This window comes from Gymnoscopelus microlampas, assembly GCF_963454915.1.
Source record: "Gymnoscopelus microlampas genome assembly, chromosome: 11".
NCBI classification, from domain to species: Eukaryota; Metazoa; Chordata; class Actinopteri; order Myctophiformes; family Myctophidae; genus Gymnoscopelus; species Gymnoscopelus microlampas.
In genome coordinates this window covers 44,965,896-44,986,507 of record NC_139948.1, presented here as the reverse complement: position 1 = coordinate 44,986,507, position 20,612 = coordinate 44,965,896, and the positions used below count along the sequence as shown (strand labels likewise).

The 20,612-nt window shown below is 40.6% G+C and overlaps 1 protein-coding gene across 3 annotated transcripts in view; it reads right to left on the bottom strand.

Moving 5' to 3' along the window:
• Window positions 1-20,018, bottom strand: part of csnk1da (casein kinase 1, delta a) — a 43,310-nt gene extending 23,292 nt beyond the window's left edge. For all 3 annotated transcript variants that reach the window (XR_014601870.1, XR_014601871.1, XM_084072905.1), the window contains exons 1-2: window positions 19,509-20,018; window positions 2,056-2,166 (exon numbers count right to left, since the gene is read on the bottom strand). Coding sequence is in view for 1 of the 3 variants with exons in the window: in XM_084072905.1 (XP_083929031.1) it covers window positions 2,056-2,166; window positions 19,509-19,584 (187 nt within the window). In the remaining 2 variants the exon portion in view is untranslated. The remainder of the gene's footprint in view (window positions 1-2,055; window positions 2,167-19,508) is intronic.
• Window positions 20,019-20,612: the final 594 nt, after the last annotated feature.

Sequence of the window (20,612 nt, the reverse complement as noted above, 5' to 3'; positions counted from 1 at the left end):
TCACCTGACCTCAGAAATCACATTAGATTTCCAGTCTTGGAAAAAAAAAGGCAGATTTTCAAATCAAATTTGATTATCATTATATTTTTCACCGAGAATAATGCACCTACTACTGCAGACTGTACGGTATGTAACACAGACCTGCCAACCTGTTATGTATTTTGACATCAAAGTACACTGGTGGGGACATTTATCCCTCCAACGTACGCAAAACGCTGCCAACGCCTTGTGAATATGACGTGCAGTACTCCACTGTCTACACACTGAGCAGAGAGTGCAGAGTCTCTGCCAGGATGCATGTTCTAATAATAATCTCTGACAACGTTAACATCAAACAAAACTGCGTTCTCTCTCCGTGTACGTCTCTATCCCTCTTTCTCTCCGTATCTCTCTCTCGCTCTGTGGCTCAGTCTGTCCATTTCTGTGCATGTCAATACTTTGGCTATTCAAAAATAGCAGATCTACAAGCTCGTAGCGCGCCACTTGGTGCCGCGCTATGAGCTTGTAGATCTGCTATTTTTGAAAAATCATGAAAATGTGTGCAAAATGAACAAATCTTTGAATAGATATTTTTTAAAGCGAACATTTGTTAACTCAAATCTTTGCTTCTGGGGGGGGTCCCTGGAACAAAGTATTTCACAAATGTTCGCTTTAAAGAAATATATATATATACAAAGATTTGCACATATTCTCACGATTTTTTCAAAAATAGCAGATCTGCAAGCTATGAGCTGCCTTGTATATCTGCTATTTTTCAATAGCCAAAGCAGTCTAAAATGACACGCATTCCCGGATTGAATGGGTTAAAACATGGAGTGGTAGCCACACATACTAATGTGCAAAATGTTTTCACAAACGATTGTATATTTTTAGCCCCAAAGTTGACGATTATTCAAAGGACGATTATTGGTTTGCCAGCCCCTAACCCTGTGTATTTGTACAACTTGTGATGTTTCTGTTTGAGTTATCGGCCAATAGCGACTACAGATGTCAATTGGCATTCTTGCCAAAAAGCCGGCATGTGTATATAATACACGTCTTCGAATTTGTCATACTGATGTTCATTAATGTGCTCTGTTGCTCGCTATCAAATAAATAAAAAAAAAATCTATCAATCAATAACATTGCAATGAACAGGGCATCAGTGTTGATTTTGACAGCAAATTTAGATGTAGTTTTAGTTATAGTCTTTTGAATAAAATTCCATTTAATTGTAGTCATATTTTAGTCATCTTGGTTTTTGTCTAGTTTTAGTCGACTAAATATCATAAGTAAATCATAAATAAATCATAAATAAATCTACAGTTGATTTAGTCGACTAAAATGTATTTTGGCGGTGCCTTGATGGCGTCCTAACGGCTGATTTTACACTTGGTTGCATGCTGAAAATAGCCGATCTACAAGCTCAGAACGCGTTGCGCTGCGACGCGTTGTGAGCTTGTAGATCTGCTATTTTCAGCCGAGCGCAACCAAACTTAAAATGACTTGTCTTTTAGTTCTACTGGATCTCTTCTCCACTAGTCCCTCACTAACATTTTAGTCTAGTTTTTATTTGTTGACGAAATTGTAATTGTCCATACATTTAGTCTTAATGTTAGTCATCATAGCTTAGTTTTTAAAGAGTTTTTATTTAGTTTTCATCTGTGAAAAAAGGTAGTCGACGAACATTTTTTGTCATAGTTTTAGTCGACGAAATCAACACTGCAGGGCATTATACTTTTGGCCAGGAAGAGACGTCGACGGTTTTCACAATCTACGTCCCCTATCGTGCACAGATTGCACACAGCCTTGTTTACAGAAACGGAGACTGCAAAAGCAGTTCATCACAATAATGAATCAGGTACAAGCAACAGTACGCCTCTGTGACTGGATGGAGATCTATTACTTCTTCTGGATATGAACTATATCCCGGTGTCGGCTAGATGGACCAAACGTGTTAGTTATTAGGGAGGGAGGAATACATTGTAGGTTTGGTGGATTTTTGTAGGTTATGTGTCAATGCAAAAAAAAAAAAGAAGAAGAAAAAAGCAAATGATGCCGGCCGTATCCTCATACCTCCACCTTGCATCATCTTGTAGATTTTGCTCTCGATGTGGAGCTGTGGGTGCTTCGTCTTCACACATTCCAACTTGATGGCCACCTCCTCTCCCACCGAGATATCAGTACCTACCAAATAAAGTGAGACATAAACATTAGACATCGATACGTTACTCACAGAAGCACGACTACGGTGAGGGCAGGACAAACATTAGCTTGTGGACATTTTGCAGTAAACCTGGGAATGTGAACATGAGACGTTTTTATTTATAACTTCATTTAAAACAAGTCTCAAATGAACAGCACACACCGCCTTTTGGCAAGATCATCCACAGATGTTCGGGAGGGTTGGCATGCTCAGAGACACACACATGCTCGCGCACACAGGTTCGCTTCATCAACCTATACAGTGGCTAATCTACAATTAGCAGGGCCTTTTACCATATAAATAAAATTAGTATGAATAGGGAGGAACACCCTGTCAGTCAGTGGGTTGCGCCTAGGGCGGTCACAATCATGACATTTTAGTTGACGATTACTTGCCAGCCATAAAAATTATTGGGATTAACCCATGAAGACCTGAAGCCGATTCTATAAATGTCTTCTAAATCCCAACTGTATTCTGGAAAAAAATATGGTTCTAAATCAGTGGTGCTCAATCTTTTTCATGTGAAGGACCCCCAAAATGATATGTATTTGGCCACGGACCCCCATCTCAAATATTTTGTTCCAGGGATCCACAGAAAGCAAAGATTTTTTCAAAAAACTGTTAGGATTTAGAAAACATTTTTAAGAAATCGCCTCAGGTCTTAATGTATTAAATAAAGAATATTGTGACAAGAGGCCTATAGTTCCGACAAAGAAAAGGGTCACTACAGGAACACGGGCCAGGCAACGGTGAGTCCAGCTGTGTTGCTGGTGATAACGGCGTGGATCACCACTGCCAGTCAACCTCTCGCTGGATGCTGCTGAGGTGATCTTTGTCATCCTTCTTTCCTGAATACAATACTAATCCTATTCCAAAATCAGGTGTTCAGAGAACAGCATAGCCAATTCTCTCCCCATCTCTGGCCTCACTACAAAATAATCCTGTAAATTGCCACCAAAAAACATGTTGATATTATACACTGTGTGTGTCATATTTGCTTATGGCCTGTACGGTATAGAAGCATGGTAGCACAGTCATCTTAAAGACAGAAATGCAACAAGTAGCCCAGTAAATGAAAATAAATCACACCCAGTGTGAAGAGAGTGGTGCCTTTGATAGTGTAACTGGTTGCATCCTTGTGTTGCAATCAGCAACAATATGTTGTCACGTGACACGTGACAACATATTGTCACGTGTCACGTGAAGCTTGACCAATCATACGGACGGACATACGGACGGACGGACGGACGGACGGACATACGGACACAGTCAAATGTAGGAGTGGTTGGCACCACTCAAAAACAAGGAGTTCTGAATAGGCTACACACACACACACACACACACACACACAAAGGAATTGTAGGGGAGACACTACTGCACAACACACTAATTATGGCCATCAGACAAGTATGACTATGGTCGCTGTCAGGCAGAAATGCATCTCCAAATCGTTTTTTTTATATAAATCAATGCCCCAGTTTATACTAGCACACTAGCAATAGTGTCAGACTAGTAGCACAAAAAGCCAATCTTGTACATCAGCTATTTAGGCTATTTTCTTAACTTCTTGTTTTTCTTTTTTTTGCTAAAAAATAGGGATGCCAGGTTCACATTGGTTAAATACGTCAAGTATTAATAAGAAGGTTGTGACTAAATAAACACAGATAGGCAGAGACTATATGTACTGCAATCAACTCGACATCAACACAGCTGATAAACACACTGTGATAGAAAACCAATAGTAATCTCTCAAAGCCTGGCGTTGGTTGTCCTGTATCAGTGTGTCCCAACTGTCCATCTGGACTCTCTCTGGCTTACACTGGGCTCAAACTTAACTGGACAATCACGGTTGCCCAAGTCTGTTCCTGGTAAAAAAGAAAATGTCCAACCTCAGCACTTTTGAGCCCATAGCAGCCCGTAAAGGCAGACTGCTGTCCATTGTTCTGCTATAATGGACAATGTGGTGATTGTTCCATTTTCACCACAATTTTCAGTAATGCCACGGCCATAATATCCCATTAAGACCTGGAACGCATCTGTGTCACTTAAGATTTCTTTGGCTATTCAAAAATAGCAGATATACAAGCTCATAACGCGGCACCGAGTGCCGCGTTATGAGCTTGTAGATCTGCTATTTTTGAAAAATCTTGAAAACATGTTTTGTAGGATTTAGAAAACATTTCCTGAAAACCCACCTCTTCAGGAAACACTACCCTTCCTCTTTGCCTGGCCTACTTGTTGTTAACTAGTTGTACGAACTCTTGTTTTATTTTTGTATTGTTTTATTGGATCTTGTTTAGTCGATACACTTATTTGTTTGAGCTCGTGCTCATTTGATTTTGCTATTTTGTCTCATCTGTTTAAGAAAGTAGGTAACTGATATATTGCACTTTTACCTTAGCGCTAGGTATACTCTTGGTTGCTTGTTTTAGCAGGAAATGCACTTAAGACTTCTGGTGATCAGTAGTTTCGTTCCCTACCTATGTTGAATGCACTTATTGTAAGTCGCTTTGGATAAAAGCGTCTGCTAAATGACTCTAATGTAATAATGTAATTTTTAAGAATCACCTCAGGTTTTAATGGGTTATTCACATTCTTCTTGACTTCATTTCCTGATCACCAGTAGTTCGTCTCATACCTATCGGCTCTTGCCATCAAATACTGCGCCATGCCACAGATTTCTTGTTATGGATGGGAGGCTATCTATCTCGGCTACATTGAAAATGAGGGCCTGCCCCTCAACTGTACTCCGAGCTGAAATAAAGGTTATGATGATGATGATGATGAGGCCTTTTTGCAAACTTATATTCAAATTGGAAAGCTTTACATGAAGGGAATAATAACACCGCTCTAGGACAAACCTCTACCAAGCTGTGTGGAGCATAGAATTTCATTGGGGGTTATAAAGGGTTAAAACCTATAGGCTAAAAAGCACATCATTGATTTCTCCATGTGTAACCTTTAACTCACAGCCGTGGCTCTCACTACAGATCATTGATTCTTGTGTGTCCAACTAATAAATGCTCCCCCCCCCCAGCCCCATCCATGGCATTATCTAACCATCATTCACAGCCAAAGGGAGGGGCCAGGCCCTGGAGCATAGAAACACTATTTTCACGCTTCCAATTTGTAAGCTGTCATCATAGTACTACTATACAGCGGGCTAGGCTGGCTACCCAGGTATGTAGGTCACTGTACTGCATCTCAAGTTAAATGATGTGAGATCTTCCTTACACACACACTCACTCACGCACACACACACGCATTGATTTATTGATATACAGTTTATATTTTTCATTATAAAAACAAACAAGCTAGTCAATTATTCAATTAATCGGAAAAGTAATCAACTGAATAATTTCTGAGAGCATAATCAATACTTGCAGCCCTAATTCTGTTCCTTAATTCAGTGGTTCTCAAACTTTTTCATGTCGAGGACCCCCAAATTGACACTTATTAGCCCGTGGACCCCCATTTGAAAAGATATGCCAATAAGATCCCCATAGGAGAAGATTTTTACAGCTCTAGCAGTAAAAATTTCAACCATTTCAATTTTAAGGACCCCCAGTTTGACATGCATTTTAGGCTATACGGACCCCCATTTAATGGCATTTCTATCTCCGGGACACCGATTTATATTGTAAAATCAATGTTAATTTAACTCTCAGAGTTACAGACCCATAAGGGTCCATTTGGTTCCTACCTAAATTTAGCTGGGGACCCCCTGGAACTCCCTCAAGGCCCCCTGGGGGTCCCCGGACCCCACTTTGAGAAACAATGCCTTAATTCACAGAACATTGATATGCTGCGCCTTGCCCTGGTGCCTGGTCTCCTCAACTCCGTCCTAACTCCAGCCATAATGGTGGAGCCCTGGTCTGGAGCGGCTTGATTTACCCCAGCATTCATAAACACGTTTTTGTGAGCAAGCCAAAAACTGCAGGTTTGTACTGTAGCCAACGTGGGAAAGGTCAAGTAAAACGATGTTGAAATAAAACTGTAACGACCATGTATTTTTTACAGCCAAACTACAGGACATGTTTTTCAGGGGAGGCATCTCTGTTAGTTTTTGGCCTCAGAACAGTGTTGTGTGGTAGCTTGAAAGTAGAGAGTGTATGTATGCACACTTCTTGAGGGGAGGCGTTAGTGTTGTGTGTGTGTGTGTATTCTCTTTGTAGCATGGCTGGCTAGACATGCTCAGACAGATAGCTCTCTCACATCTATAACGTCTAACCAGGAAGCTGTTAAACCGCAGTAAGTACGCAAATATTTTTGCATCGCTGCATGCATGCACACACAAACACACACACACACACACACAGCATTGTGCAAGTGTACAGAGAGTCCAACAGTCTGAACCCACTGACGGAAATTAGAGCCCGACAGTAAGACTTACTGGGGATATACCGGACATTATTAGATTTTTTTTTTAATATCGGTATCGCCAATTATTCAGCCCATGTGTCCAGATTTTTAACCACTTTTTTTTTCCTGGCATCCCTATTTTTGCATGTCATTTTATGAGTTTTCAAAAATAGACGATATACAAGTTCACAAGTTTCTAATATGTCGTCTACTTTTGAAAAATTATGAATAGGGCTAAGTGTTTAATAGAAGATTTTTGGGTTTTTGGAAAAAAAAAAAAAAAAAAAAGGCTAGATTTTTCTAAAATAGCAGATCTACAAGCTCATAGCGCGGCACTCGGTGCCGCGCTATGAGCTTGTATATCTGCTATTTTTGAATAGCCAAAGAAATCTAAAGTGACACAGATGCGTTCCAGGTCTTAATGGGTTAAAGGTATATTTGTATTTATCAAAAAGTTGTGTTTATTTTTCAATTATTTGTTTCCTTATAAACTAAGACTCAGTCTGGCTGTAATGACAATTATCAGTTCCTTCATAACTTTCATAAATGTTTATTTCACGGTACAGAAAGACAGGAAATAGGAGATATAGAGAGTCATGCGTGACTGGGCCCAACCCAGGATATCAATGATTCAGAAGAGTGCAAGTTCTGTCCATCCAACTTCCACAAAACTGAACCAACAACAACAAGGCCTAAGTGAGCCCCCTACACATTGTCATGTGACAGTGTTTACTTTGTTTTCAGTCTCCCTCATAGGCCACAGACAGAGAGATCCAAGTAGGGACCTGTTGGGAGTTATGCAACATCAGAGAGACACTGCTAAAAAACAAAACTGCTCCCTTAAGCCGTCCGCAAAAATAAAACAACAGTTCCCTGGGTTCCCTTTTTTGGAAACCGTGGCTATGATCTGGTTGAAGGCTGCCGTTCCTCTTCTGCCTTTTAGCTAAGGTTCTTAAAAAGGAGTAGTTCACGCAAAAAAAAATACTTATTTTCTATCAATTGCACACCCCATGAAGCCTTGAATCCATGGATTTATATGTGTTTTTGTCGCATTCCTAAGCTAATAATTTGATTCCTGTCTCCTACCGGCTAATGTATCCGGTAGGAGACACAAAGTAGATTCTTTGTGTCTCCTACCGGAAATACACCCGGGCATCAAATTATTGGCTTAGGAATGCGACAAAAAAACAAAATAAATCCATGTATTGAAGGCTTCATGGGGTGTGCAATTGATAGAAAATAAATCATGTTTTGGGTGAACTCCTCCTTTAAAACAAAAAAGAATCCAGCACACCGCCTGGAGCTTGCAAGTTTAACTACTTTTTATTTATATTAAGACAACGTTTTTATCTCCTCTGGATCTTCCATCACATAAGTGCAGTGCAGAATGAATAACTCTTGCTATCATTCTCCTATATAGGCTATGGTCCGATCATGGTGTCCTTCTCTCCCCCTGTTAAAGGGTCTACACCATGAATTTAAAAAATAATAATAATATTCAATATCATATCGTTTATGTCCCTCAAACGTTTTTCAAAAGTTTTGAGCCTAAATCAAGCCTCAGATATACTCATTCCAACTAACTTCTCTCTAGCTTATAAAGCACTTTCACCTGCATTACCACATTGTCCTGTTTGGCACGGGGCGCTATTGAGCCAGTTTGTATGCATGTTATCTCCTGGTTCTGTGTGGAAAAGTAAAACAAAAAAAATGAAAAAAAAGAAGAAAAAAAAATATATATATATTTATTTATTTTTTGGAACTGAAAAACGGGAGGAATTGCTCCCTGACGTGACGTAGGCAGGGGGAACAAATCTGACGGACTGTTTTCAGACCAATTTACATAAAAAACACAGATAGCCTATGAAAGCCTGCATGCTCGAACTTAAGTCGGGTATTTCTTTGAACAGAAGAAAGGTGGGGGAGACCAAAAACACACAAAAATGAAGAAAAAGTTAAAATTCATGGTGTAGAGTAGACCCTTTAAGGAGGGCCCTCCTTGCTGGGGGATTGTTTGGACGACTGAGTGTAATCATCTCCTCCAGAAGTTGAAGGAGCATGGTTCTGCTCACAGAGTGCATAGCAAGTCGCCAGGTTATGTAATCAGGATGGGAGACTGGGTGAGAGAGAGGCTCATAAGTTTCAGCAACTAAACCACTTAAACCAGGGGTCTTCAACGTTTTCAGGCCAAGGAGCCCCTAGCTGAGAGAGAGATGAAGCAGGGACCCCCCACTCTATATTGTATAAAATTGTGTTTCAGATTAAAACATTTTTTTTACTTTGTCTGTTCTTTTTTCCCTCTACACCTATACCTCTTAGCCAAAAATAGCCGATCTACAAGCTACTAAATACTATCACACAAAGATTTGGCGGACCCCCTTTAGTAGGCCTGAGGACCCCCTAGGGGTCCCGGACCCCCTGTTGAAGACCCCTGACTTAAACCCTGTATACTTTATTGACTGGTGTACCCCCACGGGTCTAGAATACTAGTTCCCCTACCTTTGTCCCCTCACCAAATCTATTCGCAGCAATAATAGCCAATCTACAAGCTCACAATGTGTGTCTTTTATATCTCTTGATTATTGGTAAAATGTTTTCTGCAAACAATCACATGCCCAGAATAAGGGATGCTAGGGTTCACGTGGTTAAACACACACTCTTCAGCCACATGGCAATCTATGCACACAAAACATTACGAATTTAGTCCTTTAGTTTTGATATTAAGACCTGGAACGCATCTGTGTCACTTTAGATTTCTTTGGCTATTCAAAAATAGCAGATATACAAGCTCATAGCACGGCACCGAGTGCCGTGCTATGAGCTTGTAGATCTGCTATTTTTGAAAATACTTGAAAAAATATTTTTTAGATTTTTTTCCAAAAACGGTTAGGGTTTAGATTTTCTCTTAAGAATCGCCTTAGGTATTAATGGGTTAAGAATAAGCATAGGCTACTTTCGCGAACCATACACCAAACAATATTCAATAATTTGATGAGGTTTTACTGACGGTGGCAATTTTGTAATTCAAGTTATTAGGACATTTTACCTGGAGTGGTACACATACTCATTACCAACATGTACTGACATTCTCACGAACACAAATCAGACCAGTTGTAAAATCCTTCAGTTGGATTATGCTGAAATAAAATGATTAGTCTTTAGTGAATTAGTTCTAGGTTGTGTTATGTTGCTGATCTTACAGGGAACAGAACAGGCGGCTAATCACGCAGGCCTACTGTGATGCCATGTGACTCCCCATCGCTGCAAAGCCATATGCAAATAGATAAAAAGGTGATTAACCCATTAAGACCTGAAGCCGATTCTACAAAATAATGTCTTCTAAATCCCAACAGTATTCTGAAAAAGACGTATGTTTCTATATCAGTGGTTCTAAAAAAAATCATGTCAAGGACCCCCGGAATTATATGTATTTAGCCGTCGACCCCCATCTCAAAATATTTTGTTGTTCCAGGGACCCCCCAGAAGCAAAGATTTGACTTCAAAATGTAAAAAAACGTTTAAAACAATACATTCAAAGATGTGCACACATTTTCACGATTTTTCAAAAATAGCAGATCTACAAGCTCATGGCGCGGCACTCGGTGCCGCGCCATGAGCTTGTATATCTGCTATTTTTGAATAGCCAAAGTGTAAAATAATGCTTTTTAGCTCAAATCAAAAAGAGACACAGATGCATTAATAAGAATTAAATGTTGAGTGTTGAGTGAAGACTTTAGGAATAGAAAGGTTTTGTAATTATGGAAGGCATTAGGGTGCTGCATTGCATCACTATGGAGAGACTCAGCAGGCTGGAACAAGAACATGTGCTGATGAAATGTAGTTCCCAGTTTGGGCCTCATGTTACCGTTCTCACATCTCCCCCCCCCCCCCCCCCCCCCCTTCTCCAATGTAGGGTCTAATGAAGCGGCCATGTATGTCTTTAACCACATGTACCCCTGGCGTCCCCATTCTGGGGGTGAACATTCGGCAAAAAAACAGCAGATCTACAGACTCACTCACAATGCTGGTAGAGCTTGTTGTAGATTGGCTACTTTCAGCGAAGAGATTTGGTAGAGGGCAAAAAATCGTAACGTCATCTATCGATTACCATTTCAAATGAATCGAATAATCGATTCGGGTAGTTTATTGTCTCCGCCAGGCCGAAGGCATGGTCGAGAGTATGTTTTTGTTTGATTTCCTTTGGTTCCACCAAGCTAACATTGGTCAAGCTTCACATGACACGTGACAATATGTTGAAAGGGTGTGCTTTGATTGGCTAGCGAAATGCATGACGAAATACATACCTATAAATAGGTGAGTCACTTCGAAACATTGCATTGCATGTTTCGAAGTGACATCAGTGCCATCAGCCAAGCTAACATTTAGTCAGGAGATATTAGCAGAAAAAGTTCCAATCTTGGAATAAATTCCTTACCAAAAATTCTCACCAATGTGGGTCTGCTGGCGGAGACTTGTGCTCCGAGGAGCACATTTTCTAGTTTTATTTCTTATTATATTTTATATATTGAAGGTAACAAACTGACAAAGAAAGAAACAACAATTAGTTATAATCAACAATCGATTAGTCTATCAACCAATCAACGGTTGATTAGTCTATCAACCATTTAAGCCCTATTCGTATTTTAACACTTCATTGTACAACGGTTTTGGACGAAAACAGCGTCAATAGCTGACCTACAAGCTCACAACGCATCATGATGTGAGCGTGACGCATTGTGAGCTTGCAGATCTGCCAATTGAATTCCCGTTATTTAAAAAAAATCTATCGTTGCATTCAAATTGATAATAATCGATTGAATCAATGATTGCTAATCAATCAACAGTTAATCAAGGGTGAATCAGTTGATTAACTGTTGTACCCCAATATAAAGGGTTTAAGTGGTTAAGATGAGATCCTACGGTAGTGGAAAGAGGGAAGTGAGAACAGAAGCTGAGGAGCACGGGCCAAACCACAAAATGCTAGCAAGCAAATCCCCTGCTGAGACGCCAACACTGAAGAAGGTGGCAGGTAGCAAGCAGGCAAGCAGATGCATTCCATTCCAGAGAGGCGCTTGTTGTCAGAGCTCTGGTACTAATGCCTCTCTCTCTCTCTCAGCAAGGCAGCCCTGTGGTGCAGGCCAGCTGGTCACCTTATTGGCACACACACACACACACACACGTGGGCCAGGCTGAGCCGTTCCAGGATGCCAAGTCAAATAGAATGAGGCGAGGGCCATCGTGTACTAGCCATGAATGATGTGGTGTTCATCATTACAGGATCCTGTGTGCTTCTCTGTTCTCACCATTTGGGCAAGACCGCAGAATATGCGCTTCCTTCCCTTACTGGTAAATGCCATTTCACGTCAGACATGACACAACTTGCAAACGCAACGCACTTGGTCATGTAATGCATTGGTTCTCAAAGTGGGGTCCGGGGACCCCCAGGGGTACTTGAGGGGATATCAGGGGGTCCCCAGCTAAATGATTTATAGGACCCAAATGGGCCCTTATGGGTCTGTAACTCTGAGAGTGTACAAATGGAACCAAATGGACCCGTTAGGGTCCATTTGGTTCCATTTGTACACTCTCAGAGTTAAGATAACATTGATTTTACAATATGAATTGGGGTCCCAGAGATAGAAATTCCATTAAATGGGGGTCCGTAGCCCTAATGCATGTCAAACTGGGGGTGCTTAAAATGTATCTTTTCAAATGGGGGTCCGCGGGCTAATAAGTGTCCATTTGGGGGTCCTTGACATGAAAAGGTTTGAGAACCACTGATGTAATGGATCTGGATTCCGCACTCTCAGAAATGTGCCATTATCAAAGTACAAGGTGTACAGAAAAAAAATCAATGAAATTATTAATTCTAATAATCACAATTTCATGTGTTGATATAGGATATATCCATCCTGTTGTAAAGCCTTGAGTTGAATTAACCCTTTAAGACCTGAAGCCGAATCTACAAAATAATGTCTTCTAAAATCCCAACAGTTTTCCGAAAAACGTACGTTTCTATATCAGTGGTTCTCAAACTTTTTCACGTCAAGGACCCCCAAAATGATATGTATTTGGCCCGCCAACCCCCATCTCAAAATATGTTGTTCCAGGGACCCCCAGAATCAAAGATTTGAGTTACAAATGTTCGCTTTAAAACAATATATTAAAAGATTTGCATACATTTTCATGATTTTTCAAAAATAGCCAAAGTGTAAAATAATTCTTTTTAGCTCAAATCCCCAAAAGGACACAGATGCGTTCCAGGTCTTAATGGGGTTAATACACATTCTAGCCTGGACTTCAAAGAGATGGTGCTAGGCTGCTATACCATGCAAACCCCCTAGTAAGCAAGTCTTACACATAGACTGTATAAAGAGAAGGTCTTACACAGTAGAGTACATACATACAGCACCAATTGCACTATTGGTACTGCTTTTGGCCTCAAACACAAGGCATACAAAAAAAAATATCACTCAGTGGTCTCAAATCAAATGATTAGTAAATGGTCATTTGAACAGCAGCCCCAATTTACAAACAGAATTCAATCCACTCATCTCCAAAATGCAATAGAGGGTACCTGCCCATGCGTGGATACATGATAGTCATACATATATCATTGCATAATATCAGAACCCACAGACATAGAGAAGCTGGGCCTGAGCCAAAGTATGTTGCTGGACTGCTTTAAAAATACAACTTTACTCAGTGTTCTTCTAAAGCATAACACGTGTTTAGCTCGAAGCTTACCTAAGCCTTAGTCTACTTAACCCATTAAGACCTGGAACTGTGTCATTTTTAGATTTGAGCTAAAAAGCATTATTTTACACTTTCGACTATTCAAAAATAGCAGATATACAAGCTCACAGCGCTGCTCCGAGTGCCGCGCTACGAGCTTGTAGATCTGCTATTTTTGAAAATTCGTGAAAATGTGTGCAAATCTTTGAATATATATATATTTTTAAAGCGAACATTTTTAACTCAAATCTTTGCTTCTGGGGGGTCCCTGAAACAAAATCAACAGAAAACTGTTGAGATTTAGGAGACATGTAGAATCGGCTTCAGGTCTCAATGGGTTAAATTCACATTTCAAGCACCTCTAAAAGGTGCAGAGCTTCTTCAGCGCTGTGCACTGTCTCAGTAACGGTAGTATCTAATAAAGCAAGCATCAATGGTTCTCTTCAGACACTTGTCACATTCGTTTCAACAGCTTTAGATTTGTTTTTGCCTGACCACAAATGTTAAGAATGTTATTTAGATGGCACGTTGTCGTTTAGACAGATGCCAGGGTTTGATGTTTACCTGGTATCGTAGATCCATTCAAGTGCTGCATTGCTTTCTTTTCACTCTACTACTATTTACCCTGTTGTGTTTGTTGACTGGGGGTTCGGCATTTACGCACTGTAAGACATTGCTCTCCGGATAAGATAGTCTGCTAAATCCCTGAATTGTAATTTACCTACACTAATAAAAATCGTATTTCCCGGCACATCATTGAAAATGTAACCAGTACCACATTCAAATCTGAGCATATATACAGTGATTAAACCCTGTTACTTTAGTTCTCATGACAACAACACCAGTATACATGGGGGGAATAGAGTATCCAGGCAAATAAGGCCTACTAGGGACAAGCGTAGGAAATGACACATTGCTAGTTGTAACACTAAAATTGAAGACCCTGGTCCAGTGTGAGGCCAGTCCAAGCAATGACCTCAGCACCTTCTGTTACCAGTAACCAATAAACAGCGTGCAGTGCAGACTCGGTACACGTCTCAATTCTGACACATCCTAGATGCTTACGATCATTCTTGTTTAATATTAAGACCTGGAACTGTGTCATTTTTTGATTTGAGCTAAAAAGCTTTATTTTACACTTTGGGCTATTCAAAAATAGCAGATATACAAGCTCGTAGCGCGGCACCGAGTGCCGCGCTACGAGCTTGTAGATCTGCTATTTTTGAAAAATCGTGAAAATGTGTGCAAATCTTTGAATATATATATTTTTAAAGCGAACATTTTTTACTCAAATCTTTGCTTCTGGGGGGGTCCCTGGAACAAAATATTTTGATGGGGGTCTGCGGCCAAATACATATAATTTTGGGGGTCCTTGACATGAAAAAGTTTGAGCACCACTGATATAGAAACATACGTTTTTCAGAAAACTGTCGAGATTTAGGAGACATGTAGAATCGGCTTCAGGTATCAACGGGTTAACGGGTGGGTAATTATAACACACCGGGTTGTGCTAGTGTTACCGTTTGCCTACCCATCACCCATTCCCCTTCACAGATCACTCAAGGCAGTGGGGGAGGGGGGCAGCAAAGGAAGGACAGTGTTAAGAATAATGTGGTGATTGATCATTATTATTGATCATACCATTTTGGGAGTGGGGAAACCCCACCCCGTCAGGTGTACTATTATTGATTTAATCACTTGAAAGCTAGTGTCCTTCTGGCCATGTACGCAAAACATTCTGCTAAGATAGCAGATGTACACAAGCTCACAACAGCTACACGTGGTGAGCTTTGCTTGTTGCTACACGTGGGTGAGCTTGTAGATCTGCTCTCTTCTGCAAAGATATTTAACCCTTTAAGACCTGGAACGCATCTGTGTGTCATTTTTCAATCACTTTTGGCTATTCAAAAATATCAGATATACAAGCTCATGAGCTTGAAAAAACGTGAAAATGTGTGCAAAAACAGTTTTTGGAAAAAAAGACGTATGTTGCTATAATGCGTGGTTCTCCAGGTTTTTGCATGTCAAGGACCCCCAAAATTATATGTATTTGGCCGTGGACCCCCCATCTCAAAATATGTTGTTCCAGGGACCCCCAGAAGCAAAGATTTGAGTTAAAAAAATCACTTTAACGTATATATTTTCAACGTATTTCACGATTTTTCAAAAATAGCAGATCTACAAGCTCGTAGCGCGGCACTCGGTGCCGCGCTACGAGCTTGTATATCTGCTTTTTTTCAATAGCCAAAGTGTAAAATAATGCTTTTTAGCTCAAATCTAAAAATGACACAGATGTGTTCCAGGTCTTAAAGGGTTAAAAAAGGAAAGAGGGGAAAGTTAGGAAGGGGCCATGGAAAGGTTAGACCCCTGGGGGACCCTGTTCTGCATGTTGCTACATGTGGTGAGCTTGTAGATCGGGTATTTTCTCTGCAAAGAGACTTGAGAGGGAAAGTTAAGATGGGGTCAAGGACAGAGCCCTGGGGGACCCCGTTCAGCAAAGTATATAGGGCTTAAGTGGTTAAGAACAAAATGGCCACTGTGTGTGATTAATATGGTTAACTACTTATGGAGCAGGAGGGAGTGTTCTGGAAGGTAACAGAACCCTGTGCCCCGGAGTCGCTGAGCAACAGCCAATAATGACATCACACATCAATCCCACTCAAACAAAGGGGGAAGGGGGGGGGGGGGGGGGGGGGGGAGGTGCAAGAACACAATAAAACGCTTACATAAGCAAATCTCAACTCAACCAAGGGGGACGGTTGTAAAAGCTACTCGTGGGTTTGAAAACTTGGGCACGAGGCCAAGTACTGTACACACACACACACACACACACACACACACGGGAAGACACAGAACATCTGAATGTCAGCCCTCCAGATTCAACATATGGGACCAGTGTGTCTCCTCTGAACAGAATACCCACACACACACACACACACACACACACACACACACACACACACACACTACTGTTGCAAAGCCCAGAAAGAGCCAGAGAAGCAAACTTACCGGGGGTAGGTTTGCTTCTCTCTTACTAATCACCCCCCCCCCCCCCAACAAGTTACTGCAGTAGGCCTCATAGATTCTAAAATGTCACTGATACTTACAAAATGACAAGATTTAAGCTTGTTAACCCATTAAGACCTGAGCTGAGGCGATTCTTAAAAATGGTTTCTAAATCTTAACAGTTTTTTGAAAAAAAAAAAAAATCTAAAAGAAATGTTTTCAAGATTTTTCAAAAATAGCGGATCTACAAGCTCATAGCGCGGCACTCGGTGCCGCGCTATGAGCTTGTATATCTGCTATTTTTGAATAGCCAAATAAATCAATGGGTTAAGTAAAGCTTCTGTATGCATTGGTGGTCACGGGGAAAGTGAAACGCTAACTAACACCTCATTTAATGTTTGCCGGTTTCATAGCAGTATGGGTCATAAAGCAGGTTTGTGGGCAGGTTTTCTTACAGTACCGGTGAGGGAAAACACATTTGACTATGACATTACTCTCAGGGTTTATACATGTATTCTTCTAGCCTCTAGCCTAATAACAGAAATGATTCCACTGGGTGTTGCTCCATCTGGAAGCGTGCTGGAGGGCAGAAAACTAATGTTTTCAAACACCACAGTGTCAAAAATTTAAAAAAAAGTATATCGAACCCAACTTCCATCCGTTAACTCCGTCTGTACCTTGAGACAGAATGATTCAAATATGCAAATGTCACTTTTAACCCAATGAGACCTGAAGCCGATTCTACATGTCTCCTAAATCCCAACAGTTTTCTGATATCGTATATATCGGTGGTGCTCAAACCTTTTCATGTCAAGGACCCCCACAATGTATATGTATTTGGCCGCGGACCCCCATCAAAATATTTTGTTCCAGGGACCCCAAGAAGCAAAGATTTGAGTTAAAAATGTTCGCTTTAAAAATATATATAAATATAAATATATATATATTTCAAAAATAGCAGATCTACAAGCTCGTAGCGCGGCACTCGGTGCCACGCTATGAGCTTGTATATCTGCTATTTTTGAATAGCCCAAAGTGTAAAATAATGCTTTTAGCTCAAATCTAAAAATGACACAGTTCCAAGTCTTAATGGGTTAATAGCCAATCTATTTCAGTCGTGAACAGGTGTTTCAAGTAGGACAACAAATGTGATATGTGACACATATTAGTGTCCTACTTGGTAACAATACAAGCGTGTCATCATAGAGGAGTCTACTGCCCTCCAAGGCTAAGCGCACTAACCAGGCTGCCAGGCCAGTTTATCAGATGCCAACCTGGCGTACAATATATTATCGACGATTCAATACTGTATAGTACAGTATATTCAATGGCTTAAAGTATCTTAACCCCTTAAGACCTGAGACCGGTTATACAAATGTCTTCTCAATCCTACAACAGTTTTCTGAAAAACTTATGTCACTATATCAGTGGTACTCAAGCTTTTTCATGTCAAGGAGCCCCAAAATTATATGCATTTAGTCGCAGATCTCAAAATATTCCCGGTTTTAATGGAATAATTATACTTGATACACTTTATACAACTGCTTAAAAAAAAGTAGTTGTGTCTGTTAGCCTTTTAGATCCCATGTTAAGGCAAACAGTGTTTGGGAGAATTTTAACACAAGTTTGCAGTAAGGAATAGAGGTAGCTGGTGGTTGGTCAACGCCATCCATTATCCTCCCACGAAGAGAAAGGCCCGTCCCGTAATCAGACCTGTGACAAAGGATTCCCCTGTTCACCTCCAACACTGGCCGGAGCACAATGGGTTTACAAGACAAGCCAATCAATCATGGCAAATTCCCAATTGATCATGTGGCACTAGCCCTGGGGCAGTTTGTTGTTGGAACCAAATGGATGTATGTATGGGTAAAATGTCCTTGCAAGGCCTGTATGAGGAAAATGTATTAACACCTTTGTATGGAACAAGTTATGACGTTTTATTAAAACATCAGGGGTCAAGGCAGGACGTGGACATTTCCTGCTCATGTTGAGAGGAAATGAAGAGGTGGCTGACCAGCATTGGGGATGTTATGTTTTACAGTCCTATGACTCATGGGGACACAGCCAGTCAGCCATGGAGCCTGAGAACAACGATCCTTTAGCAGACGTGTTAATATCTTCTACAAAACTTGATACCAACTACACTACAGGTCCACACATGAACACTGGAGATATCAACTCCCATCCTTTGTTATAGAGTTATGCTGGAGCTTCCTTGGAGAGAGAGAGAGATCATTTTAGTCAATTCCAGCCAGATAGAGATTACCACAACCAGGCACCAGTTTTGGAAAATGACAAATAAGAGTATCAATGTCTTGAATCAAGTGATCAAACCCCAAGTCATCCATTTCCGCTGTTCTACTACACCTCATTGCCAATGCATAAAAAGGGACAAAGCACCTAAATGTGTCTGATATCTAAAAATGTCCCTACTCCAAGTGCAGTTACTCCAAATAGTAACTGCAGATTACTTTACTGCATATTACCTTATTTAACAACATTTCTGGGGGTACTCAGGGGTTAGAAAATAAATACATTGAATAGTAATTTCCACATAATGGCCCACCTTATTGTGTTGTCAATTTTACAAAACAGCCAATGACTTCAGACAGAACGGCTAAGTGCTGTCCATGTCCTAGTCAACTAACTAGACACTGACAGACAATAACTAGTATTGTTAAACCTCCACACACACACAGACATGTTGTGGCATGTTTTTCAGCACGATAATGGGTCATCTCACATCAAGTTTAACTGGCTGCCCTAAATAAAAGTCCAATGCAAACTAACAGCAGACTTTTATTGTCTATCTGAACATTTGTCTTGGGACACATACAGCATCTGCTATTAATACAAATACATACAAAATGATGACACAGTGAGTGCATACATAAACAAAACAGACAGACACACACATATACAGTACACACACACACACACACACACACACACACACACACACACACACACACACACACACACACACAGAGCCTGGTTAATGTTTAAGATGATGAGACTGCTATTACAAGATTATAGGCACAAACTTGCTAGCTAGCTAACGTTGCTAACAGTAGAGACACAGTGAACAGCTGACTGACTGTCAGCTTGTCTTATGGACCAACAGACAGCAAATGCAGCTAAGGTAGTTAGCATGCTAGCATTAGAGACCTTTATAGTTACACTCTTTGTGTGTGTTGTTTTGCACGACAGTATAACTCACCTAGGTAAATATCTCCAAACGAACCACTTCCAATCTTCCTGCCCAGTCTATATCGGTTTCCCACTCGCAATTCCATGGTTAAGAAGACAATTTATTGGTTTTAGCTAGCAAATAAAAGCTGGCTAGCTCCAGAAAATGCAGATGGGAAAAAATATATAATACAAAAATTGCTTCAAATGTGTGAATAACAACGAGTCACACTTTTCAAGTCTCTGAAAATGCTGTGTTCTATTCCTTTATGTCGGTCTTGGGTGCGATCATCAGCACCCCCACCCGCCCCCCGGTCGGCTCCGAATCCAGTCGATTTCGCAAATCTTTCACCACTCGTTTTAAAACCTTCCGAAAGTGGTAATAACACAATACCGAGCTTGTTGTGGAGGTGGAAGTGTCTATTTTATGCTCCTGTTGTTTTCAAAAACATTGCTGGTAAATTTCCCGACGGATGAAGATGGATTTCAGAGGTTAACTCCTGTTGTGTTTTTGGTAGATGGAACAGCCTTCCTTGTTCTCTCTCTAGGTACTGCTGCTGTATCGAACGACTACCCCAGTCTGTGTTCAGTGTTGCCAGATTTGTGTGAGTGAAATAAGCAACTAGGTCTATGAAAACAAGGCCAAAAAAAGCCCTTCTCGCCCTTTAAACATAGCTACATTGGCTATTTGACGCGTTGAGAGCTTGTAGATCTGCTATTTTCAACAAAAAAAATCTTGTCAGAACATTTAAGAAAAAATTGGGATATTTTTGAAACATTTTAACAACCCAAACCTTGTATGGGGGTCCCTGGCATGGCATTAGTGGCATAACATATTTTCAGATCAGGGTCCGCAAGACATGTTAATTTGGGGTCCTTGACGTGAAAATGTTTGAGAACCACTGGTTTAAACAACATTAGTAAGCAAGTCCAAAATAAACAACTACACTTTAGAAACAACCACAAAAAAAATGCAACCCGCAAATAAAAATATTTTCAAGCAACATTACAGAAAAAAAAGCACAAAGTTGCTTATAATAAGCGGACATGGCAACGCTGACTATGTTGCGTGTTGCCAACGTCACACCTTGGAAATGACCAATGGTAGACTCGGTGACGAGGAGAGTGGGCGGGG